The sequence below is a fragment of the Dreissena polymorpha genome, chromosome 4 (assembly GCF_020536995.1).
Source record: "Dreissena polymorpha isolate Duluth1 chromosome 4, UMN_Dpol_1.0, whole genome shotgun sequence".
NCBI lineage: Eukaryota > Metazoa > Mollusca > Bivalvia > Myida > Dreissenidae > Dreissena > Dreissena polymorpha.
The window spans coordinates 50,565,199-50,589,707 of record NC_068358.1 but is presented as its reverse complement, the minus strand read 5'-3'; the positions used below and the strand labels follow the sequence as shown (position 1 = coordinate 50,589,707).

General features: G+C 33.5%; 2 protein-coding genes and 1 long non-coding RNA gene across 3 annotated transcripts in view; 1 reads left to right on the top strand and 2 right to left on the bottom strand.

Annotated features, from left to right (window-relative positions):
• LOC127877524 (adhesion G protein-coupled receptor B1-like) overlaps nt 1-24,509 on the bottom strand; it is a 469,993-nt gene that overhangs the window by 123,588 nt on the left and 321,896 nt on the right. The window lies entirely within an intron of this gene.
• LOC127877539 (uncharacterized) lies at nt 1,034-3,726 on the top strand. The gene is made up of 6 exons (XR_008048478.1): nt 1,034-1,209; nt 2,246-2,326; nt 2,586-2,607; nt 2,863-2,957; nt 3,186-3,216; nt 3,492-3,726. It is a non-coding gene; the product is annotated as an uncharacterized LOC127877539 (long non-coding RNA).
• LOC127877537 (uncharacterized) lies at nt 19,092-22,915 on the bottom strand. Its single transcript, XM_052423496.1, has 6 exons — nt 22,681-22,915; nt 22,365-22,547; nt 21,680-21,759; nt 21,169-21,240; nt 19,917-20,189; nt 19,092-19,558 (listed from the first exon to the last, which is right to left on the bottom strand). Exons 2-5 carry the CDS (start codon nt 22,536-22,538, stop codon nt 20,126-20,128), a joined length of 390 nt encoding a protein of 129 aa, XP_052279456.1. The 5' UTR covers nt 22,539-22,547; nt 22,681-22,915; the 3' UTR covers nt 19,092-19,558; nt 19,917-20,125.

Genomic DNA, 24,509 nt, shown 5'->3' with positions numbered 1-24,509 from the left:
ATATAATGAATAGTGAATTTTTAAAAACAAATCAATATCTGTAAACTATGAGTAAAGCCGTTGACGTTTAGCGTGAAGCGTTGAGCGTATTGCAGTTAGGATTTGAATCAACGTTAACATAATCAAAATAAAAAGCTACTTACAAGACGTTGTTACAAATAAATAGTTACACTAATGCATTTTAAATGTAAAGAGTTATCTGTATAAGAAAATAATTAAGAAACAGAGGTAAATATACGAGGTTAGTAAACGCGAAAAAAAAAACTTTGAATATCGCTCCATAGAATACAACGATAACAAAACTTTCAAAACTCTGCATTTACGGAAAACACAAGCGCCAATATGTTTGTACTCTGGTTATTCAAAGGAAGTGAGCCCAGATGTATTCACTTTCGATAATAAAGTGGACTTTGTGTGATCTGTATGTTGAATTTGTAGTGTATGCGTATTGTTCTAATTTGAATTGATCATTTCTATATTGAGCTTTTCATACTTTTCCGACTAAAGGGTGGAGGGTAGGTTTGCACTAACACTAATATGGTGCAACTCCTATGGAAGCGTGTTTGTCCTAAACAAATGCGTTAGTAAATAAAAAAAGGTGTCATTCCGATATATGTAAAGTATCATTTTTGTAATGATTATTTACAAAACGCACGTTATTGCCTGCGCGATAATGTTTATAATATACCACTTACACTTACAGATAACTTGAGGATTTGCAGGGTCGGAATAGGAAACGAAAGGTGATCTTTTTAAAGTAATAAATCATCCAGACCAATATTTTGTCACGCGTTAAATGTAAACATTAAACGAGTTTGATTTTGTTGTGTGTAAATATTACCCAGATTTATTTTAGTTTGTTAAGGTGAAATCTACATGTATAAATACTAAATAAAGAATTAAAAATGTTTGGAGTATCATGCTGACGTATACTACAGACCAACATAATGGCGAATTGAATTCATAAGAGCGGAAGTATTGCGCTGTAAGAAAGTCTTCTTTCATTAAATCTAAGTGTAAAATGAACAATATGTTCTTTAAATTGAGAACAATAGCTTAATCTAAATGAAAATCATAACTGATCACTTAGTTGTGCTATGTTTTGACTAGGAGACACGTTAAAATTAATATTGACGGCTCATTCATTTCTTTGCATTACACGGAGACCATTTCCTGAGGGCAACATACTGTCATACGCACATCTAAGCAGTAAGTGGTACTGGAACAGGTTTGACATTATCTATAAGAAAATAAATCTTTAAAAGCAAATTATTGTACAAAAAAAAACAAGTAATATTACCCATAATTATAACAGAGCGACACATAATAAGTGAAAATTAGCTTTAAGGTAGCGCACCCATAATGGGCTCCTATCCAAATATAATCTAATGTGTTATTTTCTTAATCAGCATAATTTCACTGAACTACATGAACATTTTAGGTAGGCTTTCCGGGTTTTACAAAAAAATATACTGATTATTTCAAAACCACCCCCACGCTCGGCTTTTGTCCAGTTTATTTGCACCCCTGGGGTATTTGAAAGTTCCATAATTCATCCAGATTTCCAAAATGGGCACGCAGTTAGTGTGTACAGATTCAGTAGCGATGCTTACAGTTTAGACAAGATTAAATAAGTATTATTTTACAGACATTTACTTTTTATAACTTGTTATCTATGGAAGAGCGCCATAAAATTGAAGTGTTTTTAGCCAAGTAGAAAATGGGTTTGTTACAAACAAAGTGTCATAAAATTCAAAATAGTATCATTTAAGTAATATTGTGAACTTAGTTTTTATAGATACACTATAAACAGCAAAAATACCCAGACATATTGAGATTTACCGTTTACTTTTTGAAATAAAAATAAAAATGCAACATGCACGATTCGTATTTTCACAGTTAATCACCCAATTTAGCCATCACACTGTTTTAATTTGATAAATTGAAGAATGTGCATAAAAATTGCAACATATTTAACAATGAACATAGCTTATATGCTATATTAAATCAAATTACGTTAGAAAAGAAATAAAACGCGTCGCAAAAAGTATGCGTTGTCGGCAGGATTCGAACCTGCGCGGGAAAATCCCAAAAGATTTCAAGCCTATCGCCATAACCACTCGGCTGCGGCAACTTTACACACGCGCCTCAATCTTCGAAGAAATCGCGGGAAATCATTATGGGTTCGCTACCTTAAAATTACTGCAAAGCAAATGTCATTGTAATATTATTATTTCATGTGCAGGTGATGTGATCCAGGGTAATTCGAACGGATGCTCGATACCAAACGAAGAGACGCGAACACCAATTGACAATCGAACTAAAGGTAGGCACATTCTACATACCGAAATACATATGTGTTTATAGGCAGTGTTCTACTGAAATGTCCATCAACCGCTCCACCCAATTGAAATTTCAACCAAAAAATACCAAACATTGTTAGCAAGATTATTTCAAATTTAAACAAACTTTATGTCATGCAATTACATTGCATTGTAATAAAAATGATGGCATGATTCATTGTGCTTGATAATACACTGAACAAATAAACAGGCATAAGCAGTATACTATTTGTTTCGTTTCAGATGATGATAACCGACAACACCTGTACGTATAAATGCGTAATGACATTATGTATTTGTTAAATCAAAGACTTGCTGTATTAATAATTCAATCTTGTTTACATGATTAATGAAAACGACATAGATCTAGTAGATAATTTTGCAATCATCATTTTATTACTTACCCTCGATTCTGAATTAGCTCGTGTTTTCACGATTAAAGTATTATCATCATAAGGTTAAACTATTCATAATTGAAGTTCAGTGTGAAATCAAATGTTTTCTATTTGAATACTTATAGTGAATCTACCATCGCCATTGACGAACACAATAATACGGAAAGTATTGTCGATGATCTGCTTTACAACAGCGTCATAGATGGGGCCAGGCATCCAGGTATATAGCTTTAAGTATTCTTAATGTGTTCAAGACTGAGTACTCATACATTCTCAAACGTCGTTGATCAAATGTCGGATATATTTGCAATAATGATACTTGGTATCGTATCAAGTTACGACAAGTTAAAGTCGATTTGATGTCTTTCATAAAGAGATGTTCAGTCTAAATTTATACTTTGAATTCATTTATTGTTACTTATTTTGCCCTATACCAATTATGTTTAAGTTGACGATGGTGAATCTAGCCACAAACAAGCGTACGTACAACTTTACACTTATGTATTACCAATAAGTTTGCAAATAATGTGTATGCATTAAATAGTATACGTTAAACGTTGGCAATAGCATAGAATCACACTCAATGCATAACAATATATATTATACTTTGACATTCTAAAGCTACTTCTTTAAACCGCTAGATTGCACAAGATTTTTAAAAGTAACAAGTACGAGTATATCTGCATGATGGTTTTTAAATAATGTTTCTACTGCCTATTTTAAGTGTATATGTTATGTTATCATGTTACTTAAGGTGTGAGCCTGATCTAGCCGCAAACCACTCCCAAGAACATATTTGCGCATTCGCAATAACTGATGAACTTCTGTACACTGACGTCGTGGAACTGAAACCTCTGGCTGCTAACGTACTCTCTACAGATGAGAACTTAGCTACAACTTTGTCCCCAAAGAAAAATAAGGTCGGAAAAAAGTTTCAATTTGAGGATTTTAATGCCTCTCGATTATCCGTGGATGTAGGGAATTCCGACCAATCATCAGACTTTGTTGACCCCAGTTGCAAGTGTGATACAGATGGCGACATCACGGACGTGTTGCATGCTGATACTGATGATCCTTTGTACGCTGTTGTTATAAAAAATGAAGGTCCATAGATTTATTACTCATACTATTTGTTAAACTGTATTGTGGAAAGTATTCAATATCGATATCGATGTTCAATGCAATTCATTGATACAATTGAACGCTAATCTAAAATGTTTTGAATTATTTAAAATGCCAAATCCATGTGTTTTTACTTGATTGTTAATAGTTGGAATAATTCAAAATACAAAACTAAATTCTAATAAGTTAATCTGGAGCTTTTATATGTTTTAATGTATATTTTAGAACGTAAACAAGTGGGAATACATAGGTAAGTATGCATGCATATCTATTATATTGAACATCTATATAGATTGAAGAATATGTGAATGGTATAGACATTTTAAGCGTTAATCTTATAAATCCTGTCCAAATATCCGTTAACTGATCACTGTGTTAAAAGACGTTATGATTACTGCGATAAAACCTTGACTATAAAAACTACAAAAATGTACATGTCGGCATTAATAATTATATACTGTATTTAATTAAAATACGATTTAAACGTCTGAGTGCTTTTGCAAGAAATATTGAATGTCAATAAAAGTGTTGCATAACTTGAGTAATGTATATTTCATAGTGTGAAAAGAACAACAGAAGATTCCTGTTTGACACACCCTCATGAACAGTTATAAAGAAAACAAAACGGTTTTGGTAAGAATGTAACTACACGGCATTTAATGTTTGCACTCTGCATGAAGTAATACCTTTTGAGATTTTCAAAATATTAAACTGGTATGTACACTGACAAGGTTTACGTATCCGTTTTAATGTATGAATGATAGTTTAGCATACATTGTATAGCTTTTTGTCTTATAAGGAACACTTCTTCTTAGAGCAAATTGAAGCTGACTCTGATTAATGAGTATGATATATTATCTACGTTGTTAAACTACGTGTAAATAATTGTTTTACAATAATTCAAACAAGAGAATTACATGCATTTGTTTAGAATGATGTAATATTGGTGCATAAGGCGGTCAACTCCAAAAACTGATTTAAATTGAACGGTGTGTGTGGTTTAGGTACATATGTTGTCCTTTGTAAAATCTATGATAACTGCAGCACGTGTACACAATTAGGTCACATAACTAAATTATTTATAAATAACAAACAAGTATTCTTGTGTTTTTGTTGTTTTGCAAACTCCATCGTTAATTTTAACCTGTCAGTTTAACCAGATTAACGTTGTAAATTGAAAACGTATTCACACAAGCAAGATTGAAATCTGTTAGATTAGATTTGTTAGAATTTATGATGTGTGTCATTTTACACATTTGGTGACATGCCGTAAATAAAAAATAAAAAAATTGATTTTCAGATCAAGTTTCTGGAGAAGAACGATTCCTTTGAAAACCTGCTCCAGTACATTTTCTAGACAGTCATAGCAATCAGTGCAATTCTCTTGAAGTCAACTGCTTTGTGTGTTCACAAAATCATAATTATAAAAAGGTGTGTACTGTGGTCAAACTTAAAATATTATTATAACTGAATTTGCATAATTAACGCAATAACGTAATAACTAGCAGAACCTGTATGTTTACATGTATATACAAAATATATTATTAAGATTACTTGTACATAATTCATTACTCAATCTTGACTTCCCACTGTCTTGTAGATTCGTCTTTGTTGTGTTTGATGTTATCGTTATAGCACTATTTGTTAAATAGATTTTAAATGATGTAACCAAAATGAATTGGTCTAGACCTTTTAATGTATTGATACTTTATTCAACAACTTATGCTGATCACATGTCATGCCTTTAAATATGTTACTATGTTTTGATCTGGTATATTCATGGACGGTATGCCTATTGTGTGCATTGAATAAACCAATATATTAACATAAATATTTTTAATATAATACGACTAAACGTAATGTTTACGTGCGCACACGTTTTTCTATGCAATCGACTCGATATTTTGTTGTTGTCTACTATTTTATTGTTACTATAATGCTTGTATGTATTTTCTCAGTATTTTGTACTCCTATTGCGTTCACAATTCAATATGTTAATGCTGTTAATTATTGTTTATATGTATTTTATTTATTTTCATATATGTATATGTGAGAGTGTGTTTGTGTGTGTATATATTAATACACGAATGAGCTGTTTTACACTGTGTTTATTATCTAGTTAAGTATTCAATATTTATTTTGAGTAACATTTCAAGTTTTAATCTATATGCTTATCTGACAACGTTTTCCGGAACGATCATACTATTTCATTGTTTCACCCCTGGTTGTAACAAGCAAAGTTTACACGGAAAGCTGTATCTTCTTGTTCACCGATAAATGCGAAATGATGCCATGCTTTTATTATTTCCGAAAAAATGTCCATGAACCATTTGTGTAAGCAATCAGAACAGGTTACGTTTTGTTTCCATTTAAATTACGAATTTAAATCGTTACAGTTAAATCAGAATACATAATTGTTACAGGACTTCCGACGAAATTTGAAATAAAAATTGCAGTTAATTAAACGACGAATGTGCACATTCTCTCAACATTGCTTGGTTGATCTAGCCTGCGTTAATATATAGACATTACATATTAATTTTGGATGGCGATATTAATATGCGGTGAATAAAAAGACAATGTCCACTTAAAATAATTTACTATATGATTAAATAGCAACATTTGGTATTAAAGTAAACGAATCTTAATTCAGTGAAATCTTAAAAGTTTATTATTTTATTTTGTTATGTTCTCTCTACGAAGAAATTGTTTTGCTCAATAATTTAAGAATATTATAGATTGAGCTATTGTCATGAATCTCAATATTTAAATAATAAATGTTTACAATACTGTGTAAACATCAGGTCAAGGTCATTGTCACTATTATTAAAATTTAAAAGTTCAGCTTTTGAACTCAATAAAGTGTCAAGCATGTACATATATTACACGTTCCTAAAAAACTTCATTTGGGATTGCCGATAGGGTTATGTTCATTGTCTGTAACAAAAGGATAAATGATTTCCGCTAAATAACTTAAACGCATATTTAGCTGGGGGCCGTTTCATAAACGATCGTACGACAGTTTTAACTTACGAGAGAATTGTGTACTCTTTATAAGTAGACGAACTAGCTCACCATGCTCGTCAAATATATACGGCGCTTAAGATGCCAATATAATTATAAGTACTGCAAATTTAAAATCATATGATATGGACTTAATCAATTATGCATCTTCGAAAAATGTATCGTATCGTAATTGTGTGCTGCGATGTTTATTGAAACGGTCCCAGGTGTATTAAACTCTGTTAACAAATACCTGAATCAGCATAAGATTGCATATGGGGTGTGTGTGGTCAAGGTTAATGTCACTTTAAGTATATGTTGAAGATTTTGTTTGTGTCAATAACTTTAAAACAATTTGAGGCATTTTAAGAAAACTCAATACATAGATTCCGTATGCCCTGGGATTGCACATGGGACGGGTTTATCAATGTTAAGGCAACTATTACTTAATATAAAAATAGTTTTGGCATAATATATTTAGAACAAATTCAGCTATTTTGATACAGTCACTTGTTCGCTGTACAACAGCTTCGATGTTGTATACAGATAAAGCACATTGGGTCGAAGTCACTGTTAGTCATTAAAGACAGATGGTTTCCTCTCAAAATCATAATTAAGATGTCTCATGGGCTATGTTGCAACTCAGAACAAAAATTAATCACTTTATAGCAACATCAACTTAACTACTAAACCAACGGTTTGGGTTTTAAAAAAGCGATAAATTCTGGCAACAACAAGCACAGTCTACCTATCTGTTCTCCGCCAGTTCTTGTATTGCTAAATAATGGTCGCATTGAGCGATTTTCAAAGACATGACTTTACCAGAAGAGGTTATACAATCTTAGATATCACATTTCTTTAAAGTAACATGTGTTGTTATTCGTCAAAATGTATTTATGTCAATTTATGCACCTATCATTAATGTATAATTTACAATACAAATGATGCGTATAATATATTATTTAGCATAACGAGATCTAAAAACACGTGTCTGATGTATTATGAGTCATGATTTTCAAATAATCTAATTTTCGAGAAGTCTCGTTTATAGCGAGCGAAAATAATCTTTGTCCTGCTGTATATTTAGGACAGACATGACATGAGTAGTTATTTTAACGCCGATTGCCTTTTTCAAATACATGTATTGTGTATAGTTTGTCCAATAAGATGCTCACAAGAATAAATTTTCTGCAAACACCATTTGTGTTTGTGGACTGAGGCTTTAAATCGCAATAACAGTGGACAAACAAAGCTGGCCTAGCTCTGTGTATACATACCAAGGTATCATGCATGTGTGCGGTCATGATTCGATACAATGTTCAAAAAAGCAGGCAGTATGTTTGGCATGCACAGTTGTAGAATGCTTTGCACAGAACACTTTATTCTTAGACAGCGATGTTCGTATTATGTATTTATAACGGATAATCGCGAAACATTGTACGCTATTCATTTTTCATTTTTACCTGAATTGTATCACATTGATTTAAAAAAATTGAAGGCGGTTAAGGTTATCAACTTCAAATCCAGGACTGACGCATTATTCTAGTCTTCTTGGGTAACATCTCCGAGGAAGGTACACAAATCAAGAAAGTATGTTAGTTTGTGGGACGGCAATGACAGTGCTATTTTTTTATAAAGGACATTCACTCGTAAATGTGCTATTTACAAAAAAATTCTTTGACCAGTTCGCTTCTTTACGACGGTACACAATTTTACCGTCGAAAATACCTGCATTTTTCCTAGTAAACATAAAAATAAAATAATAAAAAAACAGTGCCTCAATGAAAAAATATAGTATACATTTTTTATTGATAGCCTTAGCATATGAATATGCACCACGTACACATACGTCTGTCATCAGTCGAACAGTTGTGAGCACATGACGATTTCTTAGTTAACGTTACTTTATTGCGTGTAGTTTCAAGACGACACAAATTGCGTTATCGGTTCATGTATATAATATTTCAAATAAAACGAACAACAGTATATAATTGATAAATAAAATAGTAAAAACAGTGATGCAATTATTTAAAGTTCGCCTTCATTTCGCACCAAGACTTTCGTTTACGTAAGGAAGTATTTCATGCGGGAACTGTTTTAAATCAAGCTCTGATGCAAGTATACGCTTCTGGGCTGAGGTTGTTAATCAGCTTAGACATTAACATGCCAGTTCTGAATTTCAATCTAGTAAAAAGATTATAGCTTAGTTAGTAATCATATGACAATGTTAAAGTATTGCTACTACTACTACTACTACTACTGCTGCTACTACTACTACTACAACTACTACTACTACTACTACTACTACTACTACTACTACTACTACTACTACTACTACTACTACTACTACTACTACTACTATAACTACTAATACTACTACTACTACTACTGCTACTACTACTACTACTACTACTACTACTACTACTACTACTACTACTACTACTACTACTACTACTACTACTACTACTATTATTACTACTACTACAACAACTACTACTACTACTACTACTACTACTACTACTACTACTACTACTACTACTACAACAACTACTACTACTACTACTACTACTACAACTACTACTACACTACAACTAATACTACTACTACTACTACTACTACTACTACTACTACTACTACTACTACTACTTCTACTACTACCACTACTACTACAACTACTACTACTACCACTACTACTACTACTACTACTACTACTACTTCTACTACTACTACTACTACTACTACTACTACTACAACAACAACAACAACTTCTACTACTACTACTACTGCTACGACTACTACACTTCTACTACTACTACCACTACTACTACTACTACTACTACTACTACAACAACAAAAATAACAACTACTACTACTACAACTACTACTACTACTACAACTACTACTGCTACTACTACTACTACTACTACTACACTACTACTACTACACTACTACTACTACTACTACTACTACTACTACTACTGCTACTACTTCTACTACCACTACTACTACTACTACTACAACAGCAACAACAACAAATACTACTACTACTTCTACTACTACGACTACTACTTCTACTACTACTTCTACTAGTACTACTAATACAACAACTACTTCTACTACTACTACTACTACTACTACTACTACTACTACTACTACTACTACTACTACTACTACTACTACTACTACTACTACTACTACTTTAACTACTACTATTACTACTACTACTACTACTGCTTCTTCTACAACAACCACTACTCTACTTATACTACTATTTCTGCTACTACTACTTCAGCTTTTACTGCAACCCATTTTCTGAACTTTAAATGATATATCCATTACCGTTGTTGGTTTATACAAATCTTAGTATTTTTCTCATCGAGAGTACTGGGTCGCTTTTCCATTATATTGATCGTTCTTCTGAGACAATGTGTTTCTTTGCTTTGACTGGATCATGCGACAAACAGAGACTTCACGTTTAAAAGGCCACACTTGGCCTTAATATCGAGGTAAGGCAGATCATACGCTTATTATTGATATTAGTGCTCAGTTATTTACAAAATTAAGGTGAAACGTTGTTGAGTAGCGGCAACAACTAAATATAATATAAGATAATATAATATATAATATAATATAATGTAATATAATAAAGGGACATACACACCAACGCGCATTACGACACTCAGAGGTCTTACTATGTATATAACACAATTTGCAGATATTAGTACAGGTAATTACACCTGCTCCAACAATCAAGAAGAGAGAATCAGTGTGTGTATATATGCGGCAGGTAGAGTATATATTTATTGTTGCATACGTTTACTGTTTATGAATTTACGGGGTATGTTTGATTATATACGTCATTTAAATGCACTATACCAAGACAGAAGTATGCACACACAAAAATCAGTAATCGCAATTAAAATGAATCTCCCTGAATAACATGTACCCCGTAATTATTCTAAGTTTTCGGACACTTACAATATGTTTCTATATTCCTGTGCATAACGTCACCTTTAAATAATGATGTGTAACCGCCGGATGAACGCAAAAGTAAATTTCTGACAAAATGCAATTACCCTAAAATGTAGAGTCATCAATAACATGGGAAAATTTGGCTGTCCGAAAATTTGAGTGACCATAAAAATAATATTTTGGCTTAAAAAGAGGGTGCCCGCAAACTTACAATTCATCCGGATGCTTAAACTACATTTATCTTGATTGCTCTATTTAATACTTATTTCATCGCTTTATTTTGTATTATTTTAAAATAAACCTCATCAACTATGACTGACAGAAGCAAAGCGAACCCGAATGCATGTACTTTGATCGATGAACTACTTCGTCATTATTGTAAAAATTGTAGCAACAAAAACTGAATATTTTGGTTTTAAAAGGCAATGTCCGAAAACTTATATTTATTACGGCATTTGACGTTTCTCATCATAATAAAAGTGTTATTGCGTATCCTTTTAAGATCCCATTTGATCTATATCTTTTGCGGCAGTTAATGAAATGAATAATAGAACGCCAATAAATTGGGCAACATTCCTCGGTTTAGGTAATCAACACTAACATGTCTTTGGAATTTAATGAAACAGTTTTCCTAACAGTGCAAGTAATTTTTACAATTTTATTTGCATGCGGTAATTGCATGAAATACATAAATAAATGCACAACAAAAGTATAAACCAGTAAAATAACGATTTGTTTGTTTATTATATTTGTCAGAGTCCTATTTGTAATCTGGGAGTGGAGCAAGATAATAAATGAATTGAAAAAACTTGTATCCCAACCACATTGTATGTATCATGCAAGTAAAAATGTTCAGGCTCATTTAAATACCAAATGAAAAGTTTTCATGATTTACATAAACAAATACATAGCATGTGAAACTGAGGATATTCTATTGGAAGGAAAGACATGAATGCATTCAAGTTTCCTGTGAGCAATATGATGCCCTGAGTTTGCCAGACTGCCTAACAGTATAAAACAAGAGAGTGAAACACTTGAAACTTGAAAACATGTAGTTCCTGTGCTTCTAGAGCCTGAAATGGCAACTCCAGCTTTCTACAAAAGCATCATCACATTCTGGAATTCAACTATGTACATTAAAAAATGAATCCGTGTCTTAATTATGTCTTTTGAGAGCCCTGACGGGTTGCGATATCAGATGTTTTAACATTTATGACACTTAATTATAGAACATTTGTAATGTTCAATCCTGTTCATGTTGTGTGTGAACTGGTAGTAAGCTTATGTATGAGGAACCGTTTACTGCCTGGTTAGCTGCAGTAGAGCACTCATAGGAATCGGGAGATCTTTGGAATCCCTTTGTGGCTTGCAAATTTCAACCTGTTTTCAAAAATTGCTAAGTTGGTCAGTGTGTCAAAATGTCAATTTTCAGTTCTGGTTTTAAGAAAGATATTTAAAGGCAATGTGCATGGTTTTCCTTAATAATAGCATGTGCACAGAAAAAAAGCTTAATATTAGATATCTTGTTAAAATCAGTTTCTTGTCCGTCCATAGCTATACACGTAAAAAGATGATGTTAACTGTTATTAATATACCAACAATAAATAAAAGGTTGCATCTTGCATCTTCTAATCCTGTAAGTGGCACAGTGGCTTAGTGTGTGTGTGTGTTGTTTATCTATTTTTAAATGAAATTTATATCATAATATCTAGGCTACATATAACGTTGTACACAATGTAGTATGTTTAAAATGCAGGTTTATTCTAATTTAAATACAGTAACAACTCAATCCTGTGTTCCATATAGCAGAATGTCTCTTATTTTCACTGTTATCTTTTATAAACTGTTCAGGTACACTTCACCTGCATGTAACTAGGTCAGATATGTCCCGTAGAGCGAACCCATTGTCACTTAATCATGGTATACTTGTTATTGGCAGTTCACTTCTGTAGTTTTAGTCTGATTGAAATGTTATATTGTTGTTACCAACCTTCACTCTTCATTTAGTTTTAGTAGGATGCTTAATTTCATTTTTAGCTCGACTATTATATAAGAAATATATAAAGTGGAGCTATCCTACTCACACCGGCATGCCCGTGAGTGTGAGCTTTGGAATGTTAAAGTTTGCGTACCACCTCAAATATTTCCTATGTCCCTTGACATATTGCTTTAATATTTTGCATACTTCTTAAGCAACATGACCCTAACCTATAAACAAGAGCAGACAACTGTATCAAGCGTTTTGTAATGATTATGGCCCTTTTTTCTCTTAGAATATGCAAATTATTGATAAATCTATGTTAAAGTTTGCGTGCCACCTTAAATATTTTCAATGTCCCTTGACATATTGCTTTCATATTTTGCAAACTCCTTTACCAACATGACCCCAATCTAAAACAAGAGCAGACAACTGTATCAAGCATTTTGTAAGAATTATGGCCCCTTTTCCTTTTAGAATATGCATATTATTGATAAATCTATGTTAAAGTTTGCGTACCACCTCAAATATTTTCAATGTCCCATGACATATTGCTTTAATATTTTGCAAACTTCTTAACCAACATAACCCCAAAAAATGGCCCTTTTTGTCTTAGTAACTGAATATTTTGTTAAATTTTGTGTTTAGATCCACTTGACTTCTAGAGTATCAAAGCTTTTGCTTTCAAACTTCAAATATTTTCTTACTATCATGAGGGTACTGTACCTGGCAAGTTCAATTTGACATTGACCTTTGAATGACCTTGACTCTCAAGGTCAAACGAATAAATTTTAGTTAAATTGCCATAACTTCTTTATTTATGATCAGATTTTATTCATACTTTGACAAAACATTTACCTAAATACCACAATAGAATCCACCCAAACAATAGATATTTATTTTTGAAAGATCATCTAATAAATGACCACACTCCACATTATACCCCCCACTCAACCCCCCCCCCCCCTACCCAACCCAATTTTTTTTTCTTTGAAACAACAAATATTTATTTACTTTATTTTTGAAGGACCGTCCAAAAATCCCACCAAAGCTATTGCTATCAAACGTGAAATAAAATCTTATTACTTTGTTTTATGTCTTTACAAGTGTTCAATAGATTGTGGAAAATATACCTGAACTATTACCTTGACCTTATTAAATAATTTGAAACATTTCCCCATGATGGCTTATATTATACTGTCAAGCACTCGAATAGTCGAGCGCGCTGTCCTCTTGTTTTTATTGTTTTTGCCCTGTCTTTTTGTTGGTTTGCGTCAAACTTGAACATTGGTCAAAACGTTTGCAATATTGGACATAGCAACTTGATATATGGCATGCATGTGTATCTCATGAAGCTGCACAATTTTAGTGGTGCAAGGTCAAGGTCATCTTTCAAGGTCAAATATATGGGGGACCTATTGTTTCACAAATACATCTTGTTTTTAGTGGTAATTAGTGGGCTCTGTGTTCTGATTTGTTCCAAAATTGAAAACATGTTTAAATTTCTGTTGTTAATATAACATGTTAAAGCAGAATCGTACAATTACATGAAATTGTATTTTTTACTTATATACATTGTTTGAAATGTTACCATCTTGTTTCAAATAAATGTATTTTATAATTCACTATCTAGTCCTATTTGCAAAAAAAAGGATGTTTTCCTTGTCAAATGTAAATGTGCATTGTAATAAACTAATATCGGATGCTGGATATGAAAAATTTAAACATTTTAGTAGCTCGGCTGTTTTCGGAGAAAACCCGAGGTATTGTCATAGCCAGCTTGTCGTCTGCCGTCCGCCGTAGGCGTTGTGCTAAAACCTAAGCATTGGCTCTAAAATCAAAGTGCTTCCACCTACAACTTTGAAACTTCATATGTAGAATCACCTTGATGAGTTCTACATGCCACACCCATTTTTGGGTCACAAGGTCAAAGGTCAAGGTCACTGTGACCTCTAATATAAAACTTTAACATAGGCTCTAAAGTCAAAGTGCTTCCACCTACAACTTTGAAACTTCATATGTAGATGCACCTTGATGAGTTATACACGCCACACCCATTTTTGGGTCACTAGGTCAAAGGTCACTGTGACCTCTAATATAAAACTTTAACATAGGCTCTAAAATCAAAGTGCTTCCACCTACAACTTTGAAACTTCATATGTAGATGCACCTTGATGAGTTCTACACGCCACACTCATTTTTGGGTCACTTGGTCAAAGGTCAAGGTCACTGTGACCTCTACAAAAAAAATGCTGACAAGCTTTCGCAGCTAAGCGTGGCACCCGTTATGCCGTGCTCTTGTTTAAAGTATATACACGTTAGCCTTACTTCAGGTGTTAACAGGTCGAAGTAATTTGTTTTGGCGTTGTCCGTCTGTTCGTCCTTCCGTCCGTCTGGCACTGTTGTGTCCGGAGCCATGGAAGTGCTTTGGCGGATTTCATTGGAACTTGGTATGAGTATATATATGGATAAGAGGATGATGCACGCCAAATGGCATTGTACACCATCTGTTAATAACAGAGTTATGGCCCTTTGTATTTAAAAAAAATGGTTTTTAATACAAGCTTAGAGCTTGATCTCCATTTACACATGAGCCAGAGCCATGAAAGTTGCCATAGTTGTTCTCAATCATCTGGGGGTGCTTCACATTCAACACCTATAATTCTAGGTGCTACGGTCATGGCCCTTTATATCTTGAAAAAATGATTTTTAATAGAAGCTTAGAGATTTATCTCCATTAACACATGAGCCAGAGCCATGAAACTTGCATAGTTGTTATCAATCATCTGGGTGTGCTTCACATTCCAACACCCATAATCCTAGGGACTAAGGTCAAGGTCACACATTGAGGCCGAAGTACCATTAAAAGGCCAGTATCGTCAGTGAGCATACACATACCTGGATGCTCATGTGCATTTCATTCATAAATATACTACTACTACATATACTACGATTTGCTTGTGCCCGAGAAAATTTTCTTAGGATATATACCTTTTTACAGAATATTTAGACAACAATGCATGGGTTTTTTAATAAATCATAAAATAATTTATTGTAATGGATAAATTTATTTCAGAAATTAAAATAACCGTTCTAGCCGTCGATAAGCCCCTTTTACAATGCGATATGTATATTACCATTGCTGTACACTTCATTAGAATCCTCGCAGAAAAAATACTGGCAACGTTATTGAGAAAAAAATATTTTTATGTAATTTCACAAATACTTCAGAGGCCTTAGGTTATTTACAACTATTAACAGCGCTGAGTGCTATGCTGTTGTTCATTCTTTCGGCATTTAAACTTTCAAAGTGTGTTAGGTAAGCTTTTTACGGAAAAGGCAGACTAACGCATATATAATGAGCTAAGTTAAGGTGTTCTACCCTTTTTAGAACATTGAAATTTGTTATGAGTTATATGAAATTCATAGCATAGTGTTAATTGTAAAGTAATTTAAAAATTGCATGAGAAAAGGATTAAATTAAATTTAATGAATTTCATAAATGTGCGTAAGTTTAGACTTGCGCAAGTAGTTTAGAATAATGTTTCCCAAATTATTACCGGTATAATAACAACCTTGAGCGGAACATGTAGCCATGTTTAAAATAATGTTGAACAGTACACACGGAGTAGTTGATTTAATTTTATTTTGTCTCTAAGTTATGTTTTATTGACTATTGTCAACAGATGTGCGCTACTTCATCCTTTGAAAATTTTTGTAAAAATGTGAAATCCTTTAAGTGGGAATTAAAACTTTTTATTATAGGCGCATATTGACGACTTATACCCCATATGATAAAAAACAAATATATAACATAATGATAATAATAATATATTGATTTAACATTGTAGATTCACCAGGTTTTGTTCTATTAACAATATGTTAAATATTTTTTAAGAAGTTGACAACGTGAAAAGGTTCGTGGACGCAGAAAAGCCGTTGTAGTAGTTAAATGTACACGAAGTACCGACAAACGAATGCGATCACGCTACGGGATAGTTGTTAATGAAGTGAACAGATTTATATATATATATATAGTTTATTATAGTCTCATCAGCAATGGATGCATACAATTACAGATATACCAATACTTTACAAACATAAAACACAATCATTACTGCCACTCAATATTGAGTTACAGGAGACAAGTTAATCTTAAATCACAGACATATTAATTATTTAAAACTTATTGAAAGGGGCGCTAACTCGGATGCTCATATTGTATCCTTTGTAAGTAAGCACTTCCAATTTATCCCCCTTTCTTTTAAAACATCAAAATATCAAACATGCTAATAACACAATTATATATCAACTCAAGTTTACACATAAAACCTAGATTGTTTTGGTAAACTGATCATTAGATACTGCAATAAAATGTAAGGAATAAAACACTGAAATGGAAAATAGGTGCAAATGCACACTGAAACGAAAAAAAGGTGGTAAGAAATCATTATCCCCTATGATCAGATCATAAAAGAACTGATTAGCCAAAACATTCTAGTATAGTTCATAGGTTATGTGTTTGAATCCCACTTCTTCATAAGCATATTGATTATTGTTAGCCATTTATTCAATACATAATCAATTGAAGCTATTTTTTCTTTAACAGTGCATTTTATTTATAGTTATTCAATCAAAACACCTTTTATGAATATACCAAGAAAATACTTAAAAAAAAACATTGTTGAACACGTGTTTATTCAGTCATAATACTATTATAATAAAATATACAAAAATACGAACTTAAAAATGGGTCAACATTGCTGAAATGCAATCTTGGTTGAAATGGACTCCGACTACAAAAAAATTATCCAGAAATTTTAGTTACATTCCACAAATTAACTATTGACCATTGACGTCCGTGTCTAGTCAAGCATAAATCGAGCACTGTTTATGACTAGTTCACAGAAGTACTGCACGATATCGTCGAGAGTGGCTAGGTCCACAGGGGCCATAGTCAGAACCAGGACGCATGTGTTGAACCTGTTGTGTGTCCCTAATTCCATGTCAATGAGTTTGTGGAAGCCGGCTGCAGGTATCCCGGTTGCTCCAGTTAACCACATCAGAACGTCGCTCCGTAATAACCGTATGTCGTTCACCGTGGCAGCTGTTCCTAGAAAGAAAAAAAAACACCATTACAATTATGCATATAATCAATATTTATCAATATTAATCGCTCCCGACAAACAGGCAATGTCTTTTTTCAAAAGTTAAAACATTGTGGCGCGCACGAGTTTGTCGGACTGTACCGTGATAAAGGGACTTGTGTATATTTTATGAAAACTAAATAAGTTCAACATTTTTGTTCTCTGCATGGATTCATGTACATAAACACGTTGTGATTTTGTATTCCATGTTTTGCGAATACATGTTCATGAATGTTTCCATGATTAATTTTAACAAGGTCTAGGACTGTTTTACGACATCGGACATAAATTGTTGTTAAGTAATTTATCAAACAAATAATAAATGTGTCCTATGAACTAAAACGCTTACATCACGTGTAAATAAACCTCTTTTTTAATGCAAAGACAGGTAGCTCCACTTCAAGTTTATATTCGGCAACGTTGATAATATGTAAACCGGAACTTTAAAAATCTGAAGTATCGGTAGGTGGACATATCTATGCTTAGTCTGCAATGTTATTTCATGTATTGTTATCTTAGAATTATCTATATGAAGAATCTGAAATATGGTTCAATGTACCTTTCGTTGCCTGCAGGAAGGCAAGGAAAGCCTATGCCGTGGCTTGATCTCCTTGTCTCAGATTTCCGTCCTGGTATTTAAAACGCAGCAAGCTTCTCACCGCAGCCGCAGTTACAGGTCGCAGGCGACCACTCAGTAGCGGCCAAGCATTTGACGTTATCATCTGCAGAACGTCGTGGGTCCTCAAGCCTACAAACAGATTGTTTTGGACGTATAGTTCATATTACAATTAGCCTCAAAATAGAATATAATTACACATTGCGAGCGTACACAGTTGTACAATTTCAGCACATTTAACACTGATGGATATCTATCCGGTTTAAGTTCAAGAGTCAGGTATTAATGTAAAGACATAATACCTTCAATAAATTGGTCAAGCTCCTCCCTACATGACGATACCAGGTCTTCGGCAAATGCACCCTCTTACAGCGCAATGTGCTCACGCCTGAATGACGTCGATGGCACAACAAAGACGAGATCCAGGGCATCGATTGCAATTGAGCTGAAGAGCTGTCGGAGTTGGACTAGGTCAGACGTGGCTCTCATCTACAAAACAGTGTGGATCTTATTGTAATGTGGGTATAATGGAAAGTAAAAAACAACAAATTAATACAAATCACCGGAATCGTGTATTGTCATTTTGCACACAAAATCTGTATCAGGTGTAACGTTCTTATAAATAACACGTGACAACATAGCAATAACGAGACTAGGGTATTGTCGTACCTGCTTAGTAATTTTTGCACACAAAATCTCTATCACATGCAACATTCTCATTAATAAATGTAGCAACGTTGCAATAATTGGATTAGCTTATTGTCATACCTGCTCAATGAAGCTTCCGATGCGGTCCTCAATGTCCTCCTTGTTGACAGCTGCGTCACGATGCCCTGTTACATAACTGACCACGGCGTCGGCAATGACAGGAAAGCCGGGCCCATCTTGTAAAATTGACAGCGCCGCCAGCTGGCCTAAGAGGAAGTAGGTTCTTTTCTTTCCCTCCACGTAATTCTTTTGAAATGTCAGTCGACTCGACTTTCCTGTAAATTTACGAGTAACTAGCTATCTTAAAAATAAATTTATATGCACAAATATGTATACTCGATTAAATAAGCGATTTTTGGTAGTTAAATCTTGTTTTAGTTACGCCATTTTCTACACACAGTTGTCATACATGCGATTTGCTAATAAATATTGTTCTGAATTCAATAAATGCTTATAAGAAGACACTCTTCGTGTTCGGTATGACTTTAAAGTGGTAAGCAGCATTGACATGAACTATCAGAACATTTTAGGAAAACATAGGTAAATTACTTCATTTCTTCAAATTGAGGGTTAAAGTACTACAAATATAATGTAAAACTTTGAAGAAAGCAGTGTTATAGGCCAATTACCTACCTTTCACTAACGAACTGTGTGTCAACTGGTGAACAACCAGATTCCAAAATTCGCGCCGCAAACCTCCCAGATCAACACCCTCCTCTCCGATGAACCGAATCCTCAGCGGGCTCGCCAGGTCCCGTTGTGATATCCGAACTAGACCTAGTGCATCCTTCAGAGCGGATCCTCATCGAACTTCCATGAGGAACGGATCATCCGAAGATCTATCAAAAACAGCAGCGCTGTGGATTTTTCAGACGCTCCCTAACTTCCTCGGTTAGAATGGTTTCCCTGAAAGAATATATATTTAACGAGTTTATAAAAGATTAGACTGCTTCTGAGTTTATTTATTTTTGTTGAACACAACATGGGTAACAAAATGATTATCGCTAAGTGTGCTTACACATGCAACTTAAGTCTTCAAGTTGATTAATGATACTAAATATCCAGTTCGTTCCATATTATCAAAGCCATATGATTGTGAAAACAAAAGTAAAATGGTACTAACCATTTCAGTACACCTTATGGGGGCTATTAGATGGCAATAAATAAGATGAAAACTGTTAATATTGGTAATAAAGAAGTTTTACTAAATATTTAATCGAAATAGTTCCTTGTCAAGTCGCGCTTTTAAAAAACAATTTGTAAATATGCATATTATTATTTTCTTATTTTAGATATTTGTTATATCTTATTAATAAGAAAAATGCAGACTTTTTTCGAGCATGGAAAAATCACATAACATGTTTATGAAACGTCAATGTAAGTACATATCTTCAGAAAAAATACATAAACCTGGTGAATTCCAATTGGAACCATGATGATATTTTGGCGTATATTTTTATTCCAAACGTAGTGGAAGTTATGCCACATGTACAATTAAAAGGTTTTTGCTGCTTTGTAGCTGGCTTTCATGTTTGGATTTATATTTGACCAATGACATCGCAGTATTGTTCAATTTTGTCCTCCGGTTTAGTTTATTTACCCATATGGTTTATTTAATAACTGGATTAACTATCAACTTTCCCCATCTGTACTTAACATTGTCTTCAAACAAACTCTATCGTCAAAACACAAATCCAAATATTAAATAAATTAATGTTTGTTATCGAACAGCGATAACAAACATTAACATATACTTAACCGACGTAAGATCAAAGATCATAGCATATAGACCAGTTATTATTGCGTTTAGACTGATCAGGTCAAATCAATCAGTAGACTTTCATACAGGGTTTTATCAGTGTGTTTGTTGGACTATTTATCATACCCAATGTTCGGAACTGTCGATAATTCCGGCATGAAGTCTTCTAACGCCGTTGGACGATTCGGGGCTTCCCCACTGTAAAATTCATATTTTACAAAATTTTCATTGTAAACATTTCATTGTAAGCATATATATATATATATATATATATATATTCACACATATCGCCAGGTACAGGGTACCTAATATAGTATTATATATAAATACGTCATTTATTTAACGTCTCATACAAGGAAATATATAGCAACATTGATTGCGAGGTATACAAAATTTCAATGTCAGATTGATTTAGGGAAAATATGTGCTTTATATACTGCGCCGTTATCATTATAGTTACCGTTGTAAAAATTGAAATGAAATTGTGACTTTCTAAAGAATTATAACAGTTTAACGTCCGTAACGCGAACAAAACTTGGAGTCAAAAACTGAATTTATGAAATGTTGCTGATGACAGTAATAAGTAATACATATTTAGTGCGTATACATGTACATCCTACAGTTGTTTCTGCATTACCTTGCAATATCGATGACACCATTTGTGCGATGAAACAGCACTGTTGGAGTTCTGGCTTCCACATAACCCGGGCTGTGCTCCTGAAACAATATTTGTATGTTCGTGCAGTTCAATCCGCATTCAATTTAGCATTCATTATATTGTTTAAGTGACACTGTGTATATGATAAACTGTACCGAAACAATGACTATCATAGCACTACACGTCTATTCGGCAACTTATGAAAAAAAAATTTGTTAATAACAATACAATAAACACAACTTAAACACCAATTAAACTTGAATCCTTTAAAGCCATGTTTTTCCATATAAACAAATAGCAGTTTATGTAGATATAAACGATGTTTGTTTTACATTGTAATTACAGACAATTCTAACAAGGCAAACAAACAGCAATGCGTTTGTCAGATATTTCTTATAACGCTTCGTTTTAATAAGGCAATATTAACAATAAAAAAAAATATTTAAAGAATTAATATTACACCAACTCACAATAATTTTACTCCTTGACCAATGATACTTCAAAACAACTTTTTAACCATGTGTATTTGAAATTTCTGTTTAAATTTGCATGTTTCCACAAAGATCTAATTTAAATTATGAATTTATGCAGATTGAACGATTGATAGGAATGGATTAAACTGTTATAGAAAAGAAAGCTATTATTTATATTAAGCAAGGTTTACCTCGGAAGGTTCGTCCACCCCGAGGATAAAACTGACTTCATCCTCTACTCGGTCTTCGGCTTCAATCGGGGTGGTTGCCACTTGCGAAGACGAAGCGCCCAACGAAGCCGAGGTGTCCATGTCTGGAATGGGGCTGGTGTCCAACGACGGCTCAGTCCTGTCATCTGACCACATGGTCGCGTTCTGTTGTTTAAAAAAATATCATTTTGTAAATATGTTGCATGTCCATCCAAATATTGATAAAACGGCCGTCTATATGCACACTATAATTCATTCATAGCTCGTTATTTATATTATGGTTGATATTCATGCTAACCTCTGTCGATATATGTATCTGGAAAAACCCAAAGACGGGCGAACTCTGCTCCTCGGGTGCTGCTTCTTATCGCACCAAGTGTTGTACTGACATCCAAAGGCAACAACTTATTGCCCCGTTTCCCCTCTACTAGGTCGAAGGCCATCCTGTTCAGTACAGGGAACAGCTCGTTGGCCTTCCTCTTCAGGTCGTCATATGTTGATGCCAACGGCAAAATGACACTGCTCTCCAGTCGCCTCCCTAAAGTAATTAAAACGTCTAACAATACCGTATAACGTCACTTTAACATGATATGCATCACAAATAAATATAGGGAGAAGAACTATATAAGACATTGTCTTTCGTTCTAATCCTATTCAAACATGTTCATTGAATAAATGTTACATGTAATGCTATGTAATAACAAATTGTATTGCTTGAAATAAATATGTTTAAACTAAATAAATGCCTCTGAAGAAGACTGATGGTCGAAAGATACGATAAATTTATTCAAAGCGTTTTAATTTATAAACGGCTAGAAGCGACTTCGTTTTATAATATAAATAATCTATATATTATAAAACAATACAGATTTTGAAGAACTAGATATATATTTTTATTTATTTATATATATTTATATTTATCAGGTGGGTAGTGTTTATGTCAAACAATGTATGGGGCTATTAGGGATTAGCTATCAAGCCAACAATTTATCTACAAATGACTCAATTTAAACATAACAGACAATTTAATACGAAAAAATACTCAAAACAGACAATTTCATAAGAAAAAATACTTTCTTTTTCATCTTTATCATCGCACACTGTAAATTTATTCACAAAAGCCTGAATATAAGTAGTTCAATGCAGTTCAATGACGTCATCAATAGAACATTTAATAATTGAATCTGTATTATTTCAATTCAATCACATGTTTTGCACAGAAAGTCAAGAAAAATGATTATTCCTCGACCGTTCAAGATTAAAATGCCTCGCCATTATTTTAGTGTAAGCCTCACGTGATATATTACAAAATGATGGGCAGTAATCTGTAATTCTTTTCTTTATACGCCCTACTCTGGTCATGCATTTTACATTACATGTGATAACTTAGTTGCATAACATGACGGTTTGCTTTTGTGAAATAATCTTACCCAAGCCCTTGGAGGACTGATTTTTTTTAGTTGAAATAAGGCCCCATTCCCCCAGCAATATATATATTTTTTTCCCCAATATTAAATACAAAATTCTCCCTTCACTTTAGCAAATTGATTGTCATAGACTCCAACTTGTCAAGTTGTAGAACACAGTGCTAAAACTAAATAAAATTGTAATACCTGTATAAGGTGTTTCATATTAGCAGATTGTGGCTAAGTGGTAAATAAATACTCTAATAATATTACGTTCTATGATCTATGCCTCATTTAACCTTTTATCACTTAGATACGTATTTTGACGCATTTGTAGTCTCTTAGAAAGTTACATTTAATTAAATATCTTTTTTAATGTATTTAAGTTTTAAAGGCTTCATTTCTAACCCTGAGATACTAATGAGCAGCAAACAGCATAAAACCTGAACAGATTGCGAGTTACTCGCAGGCTGTTCTGGTTTTATGCTGTTTGCACAAAGTGATTTTCTCTTTTCTTCTGAGTGGGAAATGGTTATTAAACGTTAGCTGTTTTAACCTGATTAACTTGTGGTTTCCATCAATATGCCACAATGAATTTGGTGCTGCAACCTTGTAGACCCGTCGTCTTATGAAATGACACCATCTCAAAGCCACTGCTGCGGCATCAACTCGTATGAGGCTGTCAGCAACTCTCTGCCTCTGAACTCTATGTCCTCGGCTC